The sequence below is a fragment of the Epargyreus clarus genome, unplaced genomic scaffold, assembly GCF_041222505.1.
Source record: "Epargyreus clarus isolate Ecla_fem2 unplaced genomic scaffold, WU_Ecla_fem_2.2 ptg000012l, whole genome shotgun sequence".
NCBI lineage: Eukaryota > Metazoa > Arthropoda > Insecta > Lepidoptera > Hesperiidae > Epargyreus > Epargyreus clarus.
This window is the reverse complement of record NW_027332220.1, coordinates 10,786,638-10,805,904: the sequence shown is the minus strand read 5'-3', so window position 1 is coordinate 10,805,904 and position 19,267 is coordinate 10,786,638. Positions and strand designations below refer to the sequence as shown.

Genomic DNA, 19,267 nt, shown 5'->3' with positions numbered 1-19,267 from the left:
TACTAAAATCGATTAAAATAGTCGACTTTTTGGTCCAATGGTCGTATGTAACTCGTTAATCACACCCTCTGCCTACATACAATACACCCTAGAAATAGATGTGGCAGTGGTATCTCTTTGGTGGAACATACAGGATCTACCACCTTTCAGGTGGTGACAGAACCCTTTGCGTTTCGATTGTGGTAGAGCCACAAACACGTTTATTTTATTCACTAAATATAAAAAAGTTACTATGTATTTTGTTATACACGATAAATAATATATACAAACGTGACATATAAACTTCCTATTTACGTGATCTATCTGTAACTAACTTAACAATAGGAACTAATTAGTTCAGTAATTACTAAATATTGTATTATAACAACTTACTTAGATACGTGTTGATTTTTTTTCTTAACGAGGGGGAAACCTTCAAAAGGTACCCGACGACGTGGGAGCGACGCCGGGTTATGTGGGATTTTTACCGCACTAAAACCCCCCCGGTGGCCGTCCTCAGCGCTTGTTGGAGAACTCCGGGATCTCCGACGGAACGCAACCGGAGACCTCCAAGCGCGATGCATTCGCTGATACGTGATACGTGTACCTAGTATTCAAAGAGATTAATACAATATGCAATAGGCTATAATGTCGAGATTGTGAAGATTTTATGAAAACTTTCATCCCACTTCATATTGACAACATCTATGATTAATGTTTGACCTAAATTATTAAACGACTTGTTACCAATTGGAAATAACTCGTGGATGACACTTTTCCTCCCCTTGTCCAGTCTATTGCTAACCGACGTATAGATGAATGTTTTTGATAAAGGTCACACATGTATAATTGACAATTAATCAATTAATAATACGCAAATAAATGAAGGAATCTTGGCCTCTTAATCCTCCTGATTACGAGATGGTTGACCATAGATGTCATTTATGTAATTTATGTGCGTATTAGACATTAATTATTATCATTTGTTAAACGGTAAAGGAAAACATCGTGAGAAAAAAAGTTTTCGATGGCATACAAAGGTCCACAAATTCACTTTGCCAGCGTTGTGGTCTATGGCCTATACCCTCACTGAAAGACCCGTACCCAGCAGTGGAACATTATAAGTTAACGACTAAATAACTTTAAAAAATCTCCCAATATCATGACGTCATGTTACAAGAATTTGCTGCTTTTAAAACAGAAGCTAATCCATCATCCCATTTCCAGGAGTTGGAACAAGAGAAGCACCTGCTCCGACGGAAGCTGGACACGGCGCAGGGGGAGTACGAAGCGCGGCTGCTGGAGCTGCAGAACGACATCCGGGAGCTGACGGCCAAGATCGGCTCCAGGGATACCTCGGTTAAACAGGTGAGTTAGACTCAGATGTTTTCTTTGGACGGAAGAGCTACTAGTGTACCCGTGATCCCGACAAAGGGCGTCCAGAGGAACACCGTGGGGTTCTAGCCTAGGAGTCCGGCATATCCTCTAAGCTGCCTCCGCGGCTGAAAGGAACCAATGTCGGGTGTCCCCACGAAAAAAAATATGTTTTCTTTACAATATACCGACTAGTAGCAGACATCTGCGCGAGGGACAACAGGAATAATGATGGCACGGGTAATAAATGTAATACTTACGAGCATTGATTGTTGGTCCATTGGACTCTTAGATAATTAATTGGTTTAATTATCTAAGATTGGACTGTGTAACTGCTATAGCAGTTGATTGAGTGTTTTCACACTACATGTTTATCTTATAGGTGGCGTCAATGAAATAATAGTTAAAGGCGTTAAGACCTCTAAGTGGTTCGATGGTCGATCGGTGATAGATGGTCATTTATAACAGTAGTATTGAGACATTTTACTAGTTACATAGTTAGGTATATAGTAAGATAATGTAGTTATAGCCACGTCAGAATGATCAGAGAACATAAGCTCTGTACTTATGCTTTTCATCTCAAATTGTAACTAAGTAAAAGTGTGATGAAAGTGAACTTTACGAAGCTGGCGTGCGAAGTGATCGACAGTTTCAATTACAACCGCCGGTAACGAAGACGGAGAAAACCGGCCAGCTTGAGCTGCGGCTTTATGCTTTAGAGCTTTTAATTATACAACCTATGCTTATTTTTATTGTAATATATTTATTTACTGTTAGACATATTACTACTATAGAAATTATTCGATGATACAGCCCTTTTTTGTTAACAAGGATACCTTCAGAAGGTACCTGGTGCAGTGGGAGCGATACAGGGTTATGTGGGACTCTTACCGCACTCAAACCCACCCGGTGGCCGTCTTCGGCACTGCGTAAAGGACTCCGGGATCTCCAAAGGAACGCAACCGGAGTCCTCTTAGCGCGTTGCCCCGTCGGGCTCCGCCTAGGTGAGCGTGTCGCTCGCCACACCGTCCGGTGTACACGAGGATATGTGACAACACATACAGCCGTCCTTCCCGGGGTCGCTAGCCGGGCGGTTCGAGCTTCCGCTCTTGCCACCCGCGACCCCGGAAGTCCCCTTTTAGTCGCCTCTGACATGCAGGGAATACCGTAGCCCTATTATGGTCCCGGAGCTACAGGAACATCGATGATACAACCCTAGCTGTCATGTAGACAGATATAAGCGGCGTTTACTTGTTTACGGCTTGATATTGAAATTTGGAGCATTTCATGTTACATTTTAGGTGTTCATAAGTCATATGATATTTCTCGAAAGTCCATCCAATTAAGGGAAACCTTGATTTTTTCAACAAAAGCAACTACGTATTTCAGTGTTTTTTGCGTTTCAACCTAAAGGTTAAAGTCATGTATCAGCATATAAATGTGTGTATGTGTCAGTAAATTTTTATAGTCCGTTAGCAAAGTCTATATTTTGCGAAATTAACAAATAATCATGTAATCAGATTGGTACTAAGTGGTCATTGCCACCTTTATACTTATAACTGAGTCACACCTTTACCTGACTCATGTAGTCCGTTACTGACCTTAAAATGTTAGTTATACCTACAGGTGCGTTGCTACTCGTAAATATTGAAACTTAGTAAAAGTACAATCACCCTTAGAATGAAAAGGGTTATTTCATGGGTCAACAGGGTTTCGTGTTCATTCAATGTACTTTGCTATTTTTTCGTCGTAAAATTTGACATTACAATTCGATGAAAAAAACTGACAAATTTAAATATTTCGTATTATCATAATCTTTATTTGCTAAATACGGTACAATATGTGTTTAGACAAAGTATAAAATCCTCTTTTTTTACCTTTAAGGCGTGCAAATATATAGTCGGGTATGACAAAATTAATGATTCTATTTTAAATTAATAAGGTTTGGCTTAAATATTTAACAGCTGTTTTGCCAACCTATATCTGTAAATTTCGAAGGGTTTGAAGTTTAAACCGCCCTATAAAAAAAAATTCCTGGGCAAGGTTTAGGGAGGTGTAGCTATCAAATTATATCATCAAGCTGGTCTGATACGAACATCCGTAAGTGTAAAGTAGGATCTGTCCGAAAATTCGGACAACAGTTCTTTTTTTTCGTAACTGTCCGAAGCTTTGGAACGAAACGAGTTACGAAAAAAAACTGACTTGGTACGTGTACAATTACACCAAAATACTGACGCATTACACTGCATCAGAACCACATGTAACGTTCGCAATAGGAACTGTCCAAAACTTCGGACACTTTCGAAAAAAACTGACATCGTGCATGTACAATTATACCTAAATACTGACGCATTACATTACTACAGCGAGCCGTATTACATGTAGCATTCGTCCGCATTCAAAGAGTTCCACCACCTTTAAATACGGCATAACCGGTATAGCGTGACGCATGCAACTGATTCAATTTGGATAAATTCCCAAAATGTATTACTTAGCACAAAAATTAAATTAGCACGTTCTCAAGAGACAATAAGCTGTATTGACCTTATGAGACATTGTTGAAATTTCGTCGTAGCATTGGACAGCAACTAAGCCAAGGTTGGTGCAGGGTGGAAGTGCTAGCGGATTTGGCAATTTTATTAAACACCAGCTGACCCGGCAAACTTAGTACCGCCTCAAATTCTATTTATCAAATATATTTCATATAAAATATAGTCTATGTTACTCGTGGATAATGTAGCTTTCGAATGGTGAAAGAATTTTTAAAATGGGTCCAATAGTTTTTTAGCCTATTCATTACAACCAAACAAACAAATAAAGTTTTCCTCTTTATAATATTAGTGTAGAGTCTACACTGTAGGCTACGTTTCCCGTGTCTACTTAATAACACTAACGATAACCGATCCGGTAGTAGTATAGGAAAAAAATGTAACTGACAATTTGTAAGTGTAAGATATAGACCAGACGTGGAGAGAAAAAATATATTTATCTTTATTTTGGACACAGATTGTTATCCAGACTTTATATCAAATCATTCACGAGTTATAAGTATAACGAACATTTTTGATATCATCTAAGTCTCCTATCTATGAAAGCTACAGTTCCTAACTTTTTAAGTTTTTATGCAAGTTGAACTTTAAATAAAAAAACATATTAGGTAATTTAGGTTCAAACTTGTATTTCTATTTATTGTATTTTAAAATCAATAGTTTTAATCATCGCTTATCATGAACATTGGCTCGTGCTAGAATGGTTAATATCACCTGACTTCACATGATATTTTTAAAAACTACCTTATCTATCTTAGTTTTAATACGTATATTATACTTAAATTTAACAGGGTTCACGTGAGGGCTCTGTCAAACAGACCCGCTATAGGCAAAAAAAAAAAATAGTTTTATCCGCTCTCACTGACACCATACAACCTCGAAACCTTACGTTGCTTAAAGTTTTCGTCAACTATGTAATCCGATTAGGCCTTATCCGGATTTGCAGTTCCGAGCCGTTTTAACACGTTTTGGGGAACGTTCGTAATTTTACACTTTAGACTTTAATTAGGCTTGAGTTACATGTGATTAGTCACGCGTTAAGCTTATCTCTTTATTAAAGGAACTTGAGTCGTGACCATTTAAGCTGCATTATTTGAAGGTTTAGTATAGGAGTAGCATACGATCATGCAAGCCACCTGATGGTAAGTGGCTACTGCCGCCCATGGGCATCTGTATTCAACCTAAAATAGAATTAGATATTCCTACCTGAGGTCGGCCACAGATGCGCCGCTGCTGCTGGAACGCCTCGGAAAAGTATGTTTCCTTACCACACCCTTCAAACCAGAACACAGCGCTTAACACTGCTGTTATGGGGCAGAAATAGGTGTGGCGGTGGTGCCGCCGGAGTCGAACCACAAAGGGTTCTACCACCAATTAATTTCCTATACGTTATGTGCATATTGTACTTCGAATAAACGGTGTGTCTAGAATTCGAATTCAAACCATTAGGCTGTCATTGCTTCACTTACCTTTAATAGAAATCAATACTAACCGAAGGTATCTTATACATAGTTAAGTTGACTTTACTGTTGACCTTCTTAAGTTCCTTTAATAGTATAAGTTTCGAAGCACGCAAGACACTTTATCAGTACATAGACGGACTGACAAAACAGACTCCTAATTTTGAAGGTAGCAGAACTTATTGTTCGACTCCGGAGCCACCAGCACTACACTTATTTCTGCCTAATAAAAGCAGATTTTTCGCTTAAAATTATCTATTATATTGAATTAAGAAATTAGAATGCAGTCCACCTGATGGTAAGTGACTACTGCCGCTCATGGATATCTGCAATCTAGCCCTGATAAGACTAGATTCCTATCTAAAGTTGACGACAGATGCGTAGCTAGAGCTAAGAACTATGTTGGTACGCCTCGGTATGTCTCTGTTATGGTCGCATACCGTCGCACGCACCAGACGGTGTGGCGAGCGTCAAGCTCACCTGGGCAGAGCCCGACGGGGCAACGCGCTAAGAGGACTCTGGTTGCGTTCCTTTGGAGATCCCGGAGCCCTCTACCCAGAGCCGAGGACGGCCACCGGGGGGGGGTTTTAGTGCGGTAAAAATCCCAGATAACTCTGCGTCGCACCCACAGCGCTGGGTACCTTTTGAAGGTTTCCCCCCTATTAAACAAAAAAATATGTTTCTGTTACCACACCTTCAAAGCGGAATACAACAGCGCTTAACACAGCTGTCACAAGGCAGAATAGGTGGTGATACTTCCGGAGTCAAACCACAGAGATTTCTACTACTTTTAAGTTATCATGTTGTTCACATTAGGAGTCTAAACTCTTTATTACTTCGTAACTTTATGTCGTATTTAGTTTGTTGTGTCTTTAGTGTCATGGAGACCGGTTACAAGAATTTGGGTTTCAGGAATTAGGTTAGTTTGGAAAGCACTATTATTAGTTGTTATATATGATACTATTAGTAGTAGGTCCACGTAAAATTGCTTGTCTGAACATAGAAATGAATCGCGTCGCCATAGCAAATTGTATGAATACCTGCTCGCAACAACTTCAGAGCGGACTAGCAGTTTGGCGCGGACTATACCTATGCGTATTAGTATTCTGATCGACAATGTTTTGGAAAGTCGCCTCATTGAATTATTAAATAATGATTTATGAATCTCATTACTTTTCTATTGTACAAAGGTAAAGTACATAAAACTGTTTTTCGTGAAAGATTTGTCCAAATCGGTCCAGCCATTTTCAAGTTTCGCTTGCAAAGAAACCTTTCAGGATTTTTCACGTTTTCCTTTACAGGCAACCTACTTGCATGTATATACAATCACATAATACATGAGTATGAAATGAACCGCGGGGTATTTGAACTTTAGACTCTCAACGTCGTCAATTTTGACACTAAGTCACTACTCAATGATCCTAATATTATAAAGAGCTAAACTTTACTGAGTAAAGTATGTATGAGGTAATGTTTGAAAGAAATATGTGTTAAATGACTGATTTGTTAGCATGCGTATGCAAAACTGTTTATGAAACTAAATATAAGTAAACAGTGTAATGCAAAAATACCGAGGTTAAGTAGTTTTTGTAGTTTTACATAAAAATCGTAAATCTTATATACAAACTTCACAAACATACGAAGTATGCAGCATTAGTTAACAGCTTAAATAGAAAAAGATCCAAATAATCTGGTTGAAAAATAAAAAAAACACGCTTTATACATCCACACTAGTATTCCCTGTATCGTAGGTGTCATGGACACACATAAACAAATACCCAGATCCAGATGCAAAAATCTAAATTCATCATTCAGGTATCGATCTGGTCAGGGATCGAACCCGGGACCCTCTACGCGTAGGATTGGTAGGGCGGTAACCTTGGTTAGGTTAATACTCACGGTCATCTTATCTCCGAAAATCGCAACATCGCTGCTACAAAGACTAACTTACTAGTTTCATAGTAAAATCACATCCAGGAAGTTTTATATCAATTTGCTTAACGATCATAAAGACGGTATTTCACTCGCTGATTGCTTCCAGAATACCCTTGCTTCTTTTGTATTTTAAGTGTTCATTATACAGGAGTAGCAGACGAGCATGCAGTCCACCTGATGGTAAATGGCTACTGCCGCACATGGCCATCTATAATCAACCTTTAGATTATAATAGATTAGATATCCTACCTGAGGTCGGCCACAGTTGCGCCGCTACCCCTAAGGACTAAGCTGGATTGCCTCGGAAAAGTATGTCACCCTTACCACACCCTTTAAATCAGAACACATCAGCGCTTAATGCTGCTGTTATGAGCGGTGTGGCGGTTGTGACGCCGGAGTCGAACCACAAAAGTTTTCTTTCAAAATGTTGTTGTTAGGTTAGATAATACGGAATGTCTCCAAAAATCCTGACATCGCGGCTACAAAGGCAACTTACCAGTGGCTTCATAGTAAAATCCATTGACTAGTTGCAGGAAGTTTTATATCATTTTGTTTAACGACCATAAAGACGGTAATTCACCCGCTGATTGACTGCTCGTATCCCGTCGCCGCTTCCAGGATACACTTGCTTCTTTTGTTTATATCCTGTGTAATTATAGTGTACCTTACACTGCGCCTGGGTTAAGTCATAAGCGGAGCGGATCTCATTACGGATAGTATTACGATTCATGGAACTCCCATAACGAAACACCTTGTGAAGTGATGGTAGTTGTATTGACGTTCAAAAAGTGCTCTGTAAAGAACCTATTTTGAATTTTAAAAAAACATTTGATTTGATTTGAAAAATGAGAATTGTGCAGCTTATGTTTATTAATTTGAACACAAAAATCCCTCAAAAAGTAAAATTGTTAAAAGTTAAAAGGAAGTTGTGAAAACAATTCCCTATAATTTAGGTTACAAATAAAAAGGCAGTTAGGTCTGGTTTAACGGAGAAATAACCAATAAACTTTTCTCAAAAATTAACTTAGTTATGCTCGCATCAAAAAATATGATTCAAAAACCATTATAATTTCAAGAAAAATCATTATAACGTATGATCTCATGCATGCATCATGTAGCAGCTGCAGCTTAGTAAATAGTCACTGCCGTTACGTCAGACTTATTCACAGCAAAAAACAACTAAGAAAAAAAAGTTCTACCAATGTATTGCTTACCGAAGATCGATATTTGACAATTTCAGTAGGTAGAAAATATTAGACTCACTAGCGGTTATGAGTAGGGGCTCTAACCGCTCACTATTTGTGATTCTGGGATGACGACAACTCGTGGCTTCAAGGTGTCGTGGTTGTTGACATAGCTATTTAACATATGAGGGCTACTTGCTTTAGGAAGAGCCAAACGGGCACCAAGCAAGGGAAACACCGGTGCGTTCTTTTGAGATCCCGGGGTTTTCCTAAATGCGCAACGTGGCCACTGAGGGGGTTTTAGTGAGTAAACATCTCACATAACCCGGCCTTTCCCCCTAAATGGTCGGGTATCTTTTCGAAGATCCCCCCCCCAAACAAAAAAGGTAGATCTTACAGAAATTCGCTCATCACTTGCCCCATACTGTCGCAACAGTCACCAGCGTCACGCGACACAACGTCCTTCCAAATCTTGGTAAAACCATAACAAAACAAGTGAACAACAAATTAGCGCCCTAACTCCTTACTCAAACGAATTATATTCCTTTAAACAGCCAATTCCTAACCTATTTACAACCTTAACATTTAAACTGAAAAGGTTAAATTACCTTAACGTTAATGTTAACTTTTTATAGCCATTACCGTGATTAACCACGCTCGATACGATTCTAGCGTCGGTTAGGCATTTTGTTGCTTTGTTTTGGTACTTAGTGTCTACCCATTTCAGAAGTCATACTTAGAATTTTGGAAGTAGACAAGAAAGTACTTTCTCTATTAAGATATTTCTTGCTTTCTGTAATTTAGTGTATTTTTATGAACAAAAAATGAACATGTCGTCTTAGTAAGTAGTCAGTGCCGCAATTGACTACAGAACTCTAATTTCACCTAAGGTCGCTCACAGATCTGGTGGACTAAGTTCGAACGTTTTGTGGGATTGTCAATTTCTTTACAAACACTTCAATTCAGAACATTATCATCATCATCATCAACCCATTATTGTTCCACTGCTGGGCATGGGTCTCCTCTCATAATGAGAAGGATTAGGCCATAGTCCACCGCGCTGGCCAAATGCGTATTGGTAGACTTCATAGACCTTTGAGATTTTTTTTTTAAATCTCTCAGGTATGCAGGTTTCCTCAAGATGTTTTCCTTCGCCGTTTAGCAAGTGATAATTAACTTCTAATGCAGTAGCGCTTAATACTGTTGTTATACTGAACCCTCCATGTGCGGGTTTGGTTGTTCCCGCGACATCCCACGACACCATCATAATAATTTCCCAGTTATCTCTTTATCGTTCATCAATATGTCCTCCACCTTTGTTATATTCCCATAAATCTTTTCGCTATTCCCCTCTTCTATTATTTGATCTCTTTTCCAATATTTTATCTTTACTTCCAACGATTACATCATTACTTATGCTTACTATACAAAAACTCACATGCTGAATTTACGATAACAAACACTGATAAATTATCTCCGTTGAGTTATCTATCTTTTGGTTACTTTCGCAAGAACCTTACGCAGTCAGATTATATCTGGATAGATAGTATCTCGTATTACTGAAATATTCGTACGTTAATCATTTGGGATTTGTTACGTTTAATTAATCATTGGTCTCGACCTAGATTGTCATATATCAGGGCATTTCTGATCAAACTGATATGCGTTTCATGTTTCTTTTTATTATGTAATAGGAGTAAATTTTTTATTAGATTTTGCAAAATTAGTAGGCAGAAATTGACTTCGATCTTTAGCAAAACATTGGATAGATTGATTTGTTATAACGGGAGAATGTGTTAAGTTAACGTTAGTTAAGGAAGCGCAATTTTTTAAGATTGAAGTACAAAATGACTATCTAATGACCATCTGACGGCCAGTGGTCATTGCTGTCTTTGGAAATCTGTAATCAGCCCCAAATACGTTTAGAGCCCTTCCTCAGATCATCCACGATTGGTATGCTACCCCAGAAGACTAAATTACGAACTGGTTCCTTTAAGTGTCTCGGCTATACATCCCAAACAATAATTTTTCGCAATACGAGATTTTAGATTACTTCGTCTTTTCTAGTAACTTGGATGTTGGTAAAAGTAAAAGTTTGTGAAGGTAGTAGAACCCTTTGTGGTTCGACTCCGGCGGCACCACCGCCACACCTATTTCTACCTAATAACAGCAGTGTTAGGCGCTGCTGTGTTCCGGTTTGAAGGGTGTGGTAAGGGGAAGGGGTTGGAAGGGGGAGGGGAAGGGTGGGTAAATTCCATAACGTGTGCTCCTATGGGACTTACGGTAAACATACGATATTTTATAGCAATCTCCTAAGTTATGGATGTATCCATTCATATCCATTTGCGTATGCCGCTTTTAGGCTGTACATAACGAGGTCGGTCGATTTAATATTCATGATAGGAATTATTGATCGCAGCGGTGAAGGACACTTGTGTTTGTTTTCAACTCTTCGTAGGTCTACTGTCATGATACTTCCTACAGCCTTATAGCAGTGTTAAGTGCTGTTGTGTTCTGGATTAAAGAGTGTGATGCTTTTTAGGGTACCTCACGAAAAAAAAAAAACGCTTCCCTTATTGGATTGTTCGTGCGTCCGTCTGACAACTTCTGGACCATATGAAATAGTTGAAATTTATTCATATTGTTTATTAGGCTTTTCCGTGACCCACGGACGGACCTTAGACGGACCATAGACGGAGAATCCATCTATTGAGATGAGTTTGGATCAACGCATTTTCGATATGAATAAAAGCCTATATGCTTATGGACTAAATATTATCGTGTTCTACTTATAAAAAACGTAAAGAAACTTTTAAATCTCCTAAAAATGCATTTAATAAAGTATAATCAACTTAAATAGTTCTTATTTATAGATACTAATTGCATTTTTCCCCAACAGCGTGACGAAGAGAAGGCGAGCCTAATAGCAGAGCTGACAGCACAAAACTCCAGGCTGACAGCACAGCTCAAGGAGTCGTCGGCCACTGAAGCCCAGCTGTTGGAGCAACTAGAGGGACTCAAAGACCAGTGCACGATACGCAAGACAGATCTACAGGTACTTATTGTTTTTTATTTCTTTTCGCGAATTGAATCTTATATTTTTTTTTAACTTAACCTTATTTTTTTATTTTTTTTTATTGTATTTTGGACACAGACAGTCATGTATTACATTACAACATCTTAAGCTAACTTAATATATATTATCTAGACCTTAAATGCCAACAATTTGTGTATGTCAACGTACATTTTAGTGTGTTAGTAATTACATATTACAAGGTATTATAGGTTTTTTCAAATAAGGATTGATTAACTTTTACTTTCAATTTACTAGTTTTTAAATATTGAATTGTATCTCAAGGAACATTTTAGTGTGTTTTACTAGTTACATATTACGAGATATTATACATTATATTTTTTTATTTTCGCTTCCTATTGTTATTATTTCTTTGTGTGTATGGTTTTTATATTGTTGGAACATAAGCCTGTGTAGGTACGTTTTAATTAACACTGTTTAAAATTTGTGGAAGCATTTTGGATTTTTTCAGGATAAATAGTCTCAGAAGTTGAGTATAGTCCTCGTTTTAATATGAAGAATATCTTATGACACTCCACGTAATCTCTGTTAGTATCTCAAATTCCCATCAAAATCAGTTTAGCCGTAACAAAAAGATTTTAATTTCGATAGCTTACAAACTGTATGCGTATTACCAATTCTTGATTCAGTGTGATCACCATATTTATAATCTTTTAACATAAGTTTCAAGTCAGGTTACGTAGATTATTTAAAAAAAATGCAGAGAATAAAAATTGTACATAATTGGTTTGGATGATATGTAGTAGGTACTTCTAAGTTTTGACAGACAGACAAACAATAATAATAGGCAGTCATACATTTACCATGACAGTTTCACAAAATATATCTTCATCGCTACATTTTTAACAGGACCATGTCCAAAGCCTGGAGTCCCTCAAAGCGGAGCTGGCTTTGGTCAGCGACAAGCGCACTGACCTCGAGCGGCGGCTGACCAGCTCGCTGAAGGACAAGGACAACCTTCGGCAACAGCTGGACGAAGCCAACGACATGATCTCCGTGCTGGAGAGGCAGTTGAAGGAACAGGTACTCTTAATATACTTGAAGGATTGAAGAGTTCTGCCGGTTATTAATAATCAATCTATCTATTTTTGGTCTATCAAAGATCGTTTGGCGATTTTCAGTATTTAGAAGTTGACTTTCTTTGGTAAGCAAAACATTTGACAGATTGATTTTTAATAACGGCCGCTACTAGACATTGTCAAATTTCTATATTTTGTTAGTAAGACAGATTGAGTATTACCTACCATAAGGTGGACTGAATATTATTTACTATTTTTATTAACAAGCATACTCCTATGACATATCGCGGTGTAAGATGAACGTATGTACAAAAAAACAAAAAAACATTTTTTTTTTCACAAAATGATTCACAATGTAGTCCTTTATGAAATGGCAAAACGACGTAACGCTATATTCAATATCTAATAAATAAAATACATACCGAATAATTAAAAATATATACCTATATTGTGTCTTTGTAAGCTTTTATAAACCTTTTTTTTATATTTTTCAAAACTCTAATAGTAGGACAATATATTAATATATATTTTTATTTTAACTACTGTATATTATTTCTATTAATGATCTGGTAAAGTTTGAAATGACGTAAAATAGTGACACACTATTTTTGCTCTCCTGTAAAATTAACAAAATGTAGATACGTTCATCTGACTCTTACACCGCGATATCTGATAGCAAAATTTAGTTCGAACAGGCAACGGTAGCGTGGCCGAGCGGTCTAAGGCGCTGGTTTAAGGCACCAGTCTCTTCGGAGGCGTGGGTTCGAATCCCACCGCTGCCATATATTGCATCAACATTTATTCTTTTTAGTTTCCTTTTAAAATTATTGTTTAAATATATAATTTACTTTATTTATGTATACTTTAAAAATACTATTTTTGTTCTTAATTCAAATTTCACAAAAATGTGCAATTCCCGAAATACGTTAACAGATGGCGCTAGTAGTAGTACTATAAGTCGTAGCCTTTTTATGACGTTAAAGTAATAGAGCAAGATCCCAGGGCCACCAGACGTCACGTATTTTCTGACGAAGGAAATGTGGACGATTGAGTAGTGTTAGTATGTACTAAGAACGCATGCCTACCTGCTAGCTTGCTCAGACGGCCAATTTTCAGGTATCAGGTAATCAAGATACATAAAAACTTTACTTACCTCACGTAAATTCTCCAAGCTGATTTTTACGTATATTTTAGGCAATATCCTTAAAAATAAGTCGCCAATACTCCCAGACACTTTCCGTCGGCCGTATTGCTTTGCAGACGCTTTAAAGCTCCCAAAATAATTACTTAACTTCACGTAAATTCTGATGCTCCATTTTTATATATGTCTACCAGACAACTATTTTAAAATCTTTTACAAGAAGACAGACCGATCCAAGGGGCCAATCATCCCCTAAGCTCAATTTTAATGCCTCTGTGGGTAGGAGCGCGAGGGCATTATCCACGCGCATGAGACTGAGTGAGACATGTATTAGGATATATTGACCTCTCTCTCTCTCTCACTCCGTTACAATTTACTCATATAACTTAATTATTAATATTAAAAAAAATCAGCTAAAAAATAAAAAATCAGGTAAACAATTAAAAACTAACTTGTAAAAAAATGCTCATTTGACTACAATAATTCTAGAATTTTATCCTACAAGCTGTTTTGATAAATTCGAAAAAACTTTTTTTTTTTTTTTTTAAGCAATATCAAATACTCGATAGTGTTAACGAATTCATTGAATAACAGCAATTTTTTTTTAATTATTTATTTTTTGGGAATTAATCATAAGTAAAATACAAAGTAGAAAAATATTAATCTCTCAAAATTTCTGAGTAGTGCCTCTAATCTTCATTATCATCGTCATTGAAATTAGACAATTCATCATCCAGCCAATCTTGATATTGAATATCTAAATCGTCATTGTCGCTATCAACATTGTCCTCATTTCCTTCCACTGTAAAAAAAAAATTCAAACAATGAAGATCTGAAAAAACTAAACTGACACAAAAAATATGAGAAACGAAAATAAATTACCTGATTGTTCTTCTAGCGACTCACTGACAAAACCCGGTAATTCATCTCCGTCGAACCAATGAAAATCATATGTTCCATCTTTTAATGTCCAGCCATTATTTTCGGGTTTGAAAATATTTATCATCTTCATAGTTGCATTGTTCCAAAGACTAGCAATATAGTTAGCTCGTCGGAACTGTTGCCAAAGCTCACTTTTGCAAGGTGGTAAGCTGCTAGCATCGAAGTTTTTCAAATTTTTCCGATTGAATTCTTCATTAATGTCAGAAACCATAAAAATTGTTAATAAACAGTTGGAGTCTGGCAGCATCTACATCAATTATTCCAGGAACGTTGTATACATCACAGATAAATTTTTGTATTATGTTGAATATAACAACTGTTAATTAACAACTATAACTATATATGTTATTAACTGTTTATTAACAATTATATGGTTTCTGACATTAATGAAGAATTCAATCGGAAAAATTTGAAAAACTTCGATGCTAGCAGCTTACCACCTTGCAAAAGTGAGCTTTGGCAACAGTTCCGACGAGCTAACTATATTGCTAGTCTTTGGAACAATGCAACTATGAAGATGATAAATATTTTCAAACCCGAAAATAATGGCTGGACATTAAAAGATGGAACATATGATTTTCATTGGTTCGACGGAGATGAATTACCGGGTTTTGTCAGTGAGTCGCTAGAAGAACAATCAGGTAATTTATTTTCGTTTCTCATATTTTTTGTGTCAGTTTAGTTTTTTCAGATCTTCATTGTTTGATTTTTTTTTTACAGTGGAAGGAAATGAGGACAATGTTGATAGCGACAATGACGATTTAGATATTCAATATCAAGATTGGCTGGATGATGAATTGTCTAATTTCAATTACGATGATAATGAAGATTAGAGGCACTACTCAGAAATTTTGAGAGATTAATATTTTTCTACTTTGTATTTTACTTATGATTAATTCCCAATAAATAAATAATTAAAAAAAAATGCTGTTATTCAATGAATTCGTTAACACTATCGAGTATTTGATATTGCTTAAAAAAAAAAATTAAAGTTTTTTCGAATTTATCAAAACAGCTTGTAGGATAAAATTCTAGAATTATTGTAGTCAAATGAGCATTTTTTTACAAGTTAATTTTTAATTGTTTACCTGATTTTTTATTTTTTAGCTGATTTTTTTTAATATTAATAATTAAGTTATATGAGTAAATTGTAACGGAGTGAGAGAGAGAGAGAGGTCAATATATCCTAATACATGTCTCACTCAGTCTCATGCGCGTGGATAATGCCCTCGCGCTCCTACCCACAGAGGCATTAAAATTGAGCTTAGGGGATGATTGGCCCCTTGGATCGGTCTGTCTTCTTGTAAAAGATTTTAAAATAGTTGTCTGGTAGACATATATAAAAATGGAGCATCAGAATTTACGTGAAGTTAAGTAATTATTTTGGGAGCTTTAAAGCGTCTGCAAAGCAATACGGCCGACGGAAAGTGTCTGGGAGTATTGGCGACTTATTTTTGAGGATATTGCCTAAAATATACGTAAAAATCAGCTTGGAGAATTTACGTGAGGTAAGTAAAGTTTTTATGTACCTTGATTACCTGATACCTGAAAATTGGCCGTCTGAGCAAGCTAGCGGGTAGGCATGCGTTCTTAGTACATACTAACACTACTCAATCGTCCACATTTCCTTCGTCAGAAAATACGTGACGTCTGGTGGCCCTGGGATCTTGGACTATAACAAGCATGCAGTCCACCTGATAGTAAGTTGTAACCGTCTGCCGTGGATATGAAAAAAATACAAATACAAAAAAAATCAAAAATCTTTATTTGTAGAATAAGGTGTATACTATAACACCAAATAGTCAAGACTTTTTTGCTCATTCTGCCATAAATAGCGTACAAATATAATTTTAAGTCGCATTTTATAAATTCAAATTATTAAATTGTAGATACTAATTTCCAATACTATTAAAACTGTAATATGATAAAATGTCAATAACAATCATAATCAATAATCCTACCTGGGTTTGATTACAGATGTCCATGGGCGGCAGTAGCCTTACCATCAGGTGGACTGCATGCTCGCCTGCTACTCCCATATTATAAAAAAATGAACCATGTACATTTCTTTTACCTTTAGAGTTCCTCAACAGACTGACAGAACTCCCTTTGCCAAATATCGTCTGTTCTTGTAATACGATGTTAACATATCCGTTACGAGATTACATCCTGCTTAAAGCGAATTAGAGGCAATTTTTCCTCAATTCCTTTGCACAATTCCCAGAACCTTTCACTGACGGTGGAAGTGAAGAATTTGAAGAACAATGGCTTCCAATTAACATCTACTCTATTGTTAATCGAGTAATCACGTTTTAATCAAATTACATTACAATCCTTCAACGTTTCGCCATTAGTTGATCTAAACTTGAGTGCTTTTTATTTATATAATGACAAGCATTACTGCGATGTTAGGAAATACGTTTTTAAGTAATTGGAGTTGCTGTCTGATAAGTGATCGATTCCGCCCAAAGATATTTACAATCGTACAAAAATAATATTATAGTCTTACCTGAGATCGGTCATAATTGTTTTGCTATAGTCCGCGTAAAACTGCTAGTCCGCTCTGAATATAGAAATGAATCGCGTCGCTATAGTAAATTGCATGACTACTCGCAACAACTTCAGAGCGGACTAGCAGTTTGGCGTGGACTATACTAATATACATAGAAGTAGCAAACGATCTACAGTAGCCACTTACAATCAGGACTAAATGTCTTGGCCGTTCAAAGACATCTGTAATCAACATTAGATAGAGTCCTAACTGGGGTTGACCACCGTTGTTGCTGCCTGAGATCAAAGTTAGAACGCCTAAGATAGATCAATGTAGAATACAACAGCGCCTAATACCGCTGTTATTGGGTAGAAATAGGTATGGCGGTACTTCTGCCGAAGTCGAACCACGAAGGGTTCCACCACCTCCTAATTTAAAGGTGTCTGCATAATAACAGCAGTGTTAGCGCTGCTGTGTTCTGGTTTGAAGGGTAGGGAAGACATACTTTTCCGAGGTGTTCTAGCTTAGTCCTCAGGGACAGCGGTGCATCTATGGCAGACCTCGAATAGGAAACTAATCTTATCTGGGGTTGATTACAGTTCATGGGCGGCAGTAGCCACGTACCATCTGGTGGACTGCACGCTCGTCTGCTACTCCTATATTATAAAAAAACAAGATGTGTTGCTACCTTAAAGGTCTAAATTGGTCTCCCTTACCACACCCTTCAGATTAGAACATAGCAGCGCTGAACACTGTTGTTAATAAGCACAAATACATCGTGCTGCCGATGCTTCATTCACGACTTTGTCCTCAGGAGCACCTTTACCAAAACACACTGAAGGAGCTGGAGCGTCTTCAACGCTCCCATGACACCCTGGCCGAGCGTATCGGGGCTCCGGAGACCACGGACACGACGGGGGCGGCGCGGTCTTTGCACGCGGAGATGGAGGCGGAGCCCGAGGATGATGACAGCTGGCTCAGGAGTGAGGCTGTCCAGGTGTTCAGGCAGCTGAGGGCGCTGGCGCTCCAGCTCAATACTGGGCATGATGATGATTCAGGTGGGTTTCGTATAAGTCTCTTTTATTGGTATGCTATTGCTATGCTTTTACAGGATGAATGTTCGAGAAATATTTTTACTGCTCGTAAGGTATTCTTTCTTTAAAACTGTCGCGCCGCTTATATTATTTCGACATAAAATATACATATAGGCAAAATTTTAATCCCTCGAACGGGATGAATTTCAAAATAATCTTTAATGTGTAGTTACGTTTTAAGCAATTGTTACTTAGGCTAGAGTCAAACAATTTATTTTTATAGCAATATAACATTTGACCTTTATCTTTACAAAGTAAATTTCCACTATAATAGGTAATCCTCTCTCATTGCTTATCGACGTTTAAAAACACTATGCTTGTAAACGAGATTTTACAGATATTTTAAAAATAATAAATTACTAAACTACTATAGTACATTTTGGTAAAAATGAAGTGTAAACGTAACACTAGTGGACCAGCGTCAGGTCCATTAATAGGTAGAGGATGGGAGATATAACCAAAGAGTTCCTCGGAACACTCATTCTAAAGCCGGCAACATTACAAAAACATTGAATTCCATATTGCGTATTCATCACTAAGCGGCTATCGCTACTTTCAACCGATATTTACAAACAATTAATTGTAAACATTAACATTATGATTAATACGATATTGTGTCAGCCATTTCTCATGTCGACACATCAACTTTCCTCGTCTTCTCGAAGAAAGTGAAGATATAATCTGTGTGAATACTATTTTACTTGTAGAAAATTAATGTGAAATTATATTTATATCTCTCTGGTTATTCTATATTTTTTGTTTGTTATAAAAACGATATAGCGGTGTGTCTTTGAAGAGCATGGTAAAGCAGAGACTTTTACACGATTCCGTCATTTCTTATTGTTGCCTTATAAGAGCGATTTGGCGTTGTTTGGTTTGAAGAGTAGTGAGGCTTAAACTTATATAAATTTGCCTATACGTCCTAATGAAAGGTTGTAGTTCTACATATTTAGCGTGCAAACTTAATTGAAGTGTCAAATTATTAAATTAAAAAACTCGTTGATA

The 19,267-nt window shown here is 37.1% G+C and overlaps 1 protein-coding gene and 1 non-coding gene across 2 annotated transcripts in view; both read left to right on the top strand.

Moving 5' to 3' along the window:
• The window catches only part of LOC140746433 (bicaudal D-related protein homolog), a 110,507-nt gene that overhangs the window by 69,592 nt on the left and 21,648 nt on the right, over positions 1–19,267 (top strand). Inside the window, exons 2-5 of the mRNA XM_073078574.1 lie at positions 1,207–1,347; positions 11,381–11,536; positions 12,425–12,598; positions 17,983–18,226. Of these exons, the coding sequence (XP_072934675.1) occupies positions 1,207–1,347; positions 11,381–11,536; positions 12,425–12,598; positions 17,983–18,226 (715 nt within the window). The remainder of the gene's footprint in view (positions 1–1,206; positions 1,348–11,380; positions 11,537–12,424; positions 12,599–17,982; positions 18,227–19,267) is intronic.
• Positions 13,295–13,376, top strand: TRNAL-AAG (transfer RNA leucine (anticodon AAG)). Its single transcript has one exon. It is a non-coding gene; the product is annotated as a tRNA-Leu (tRNA).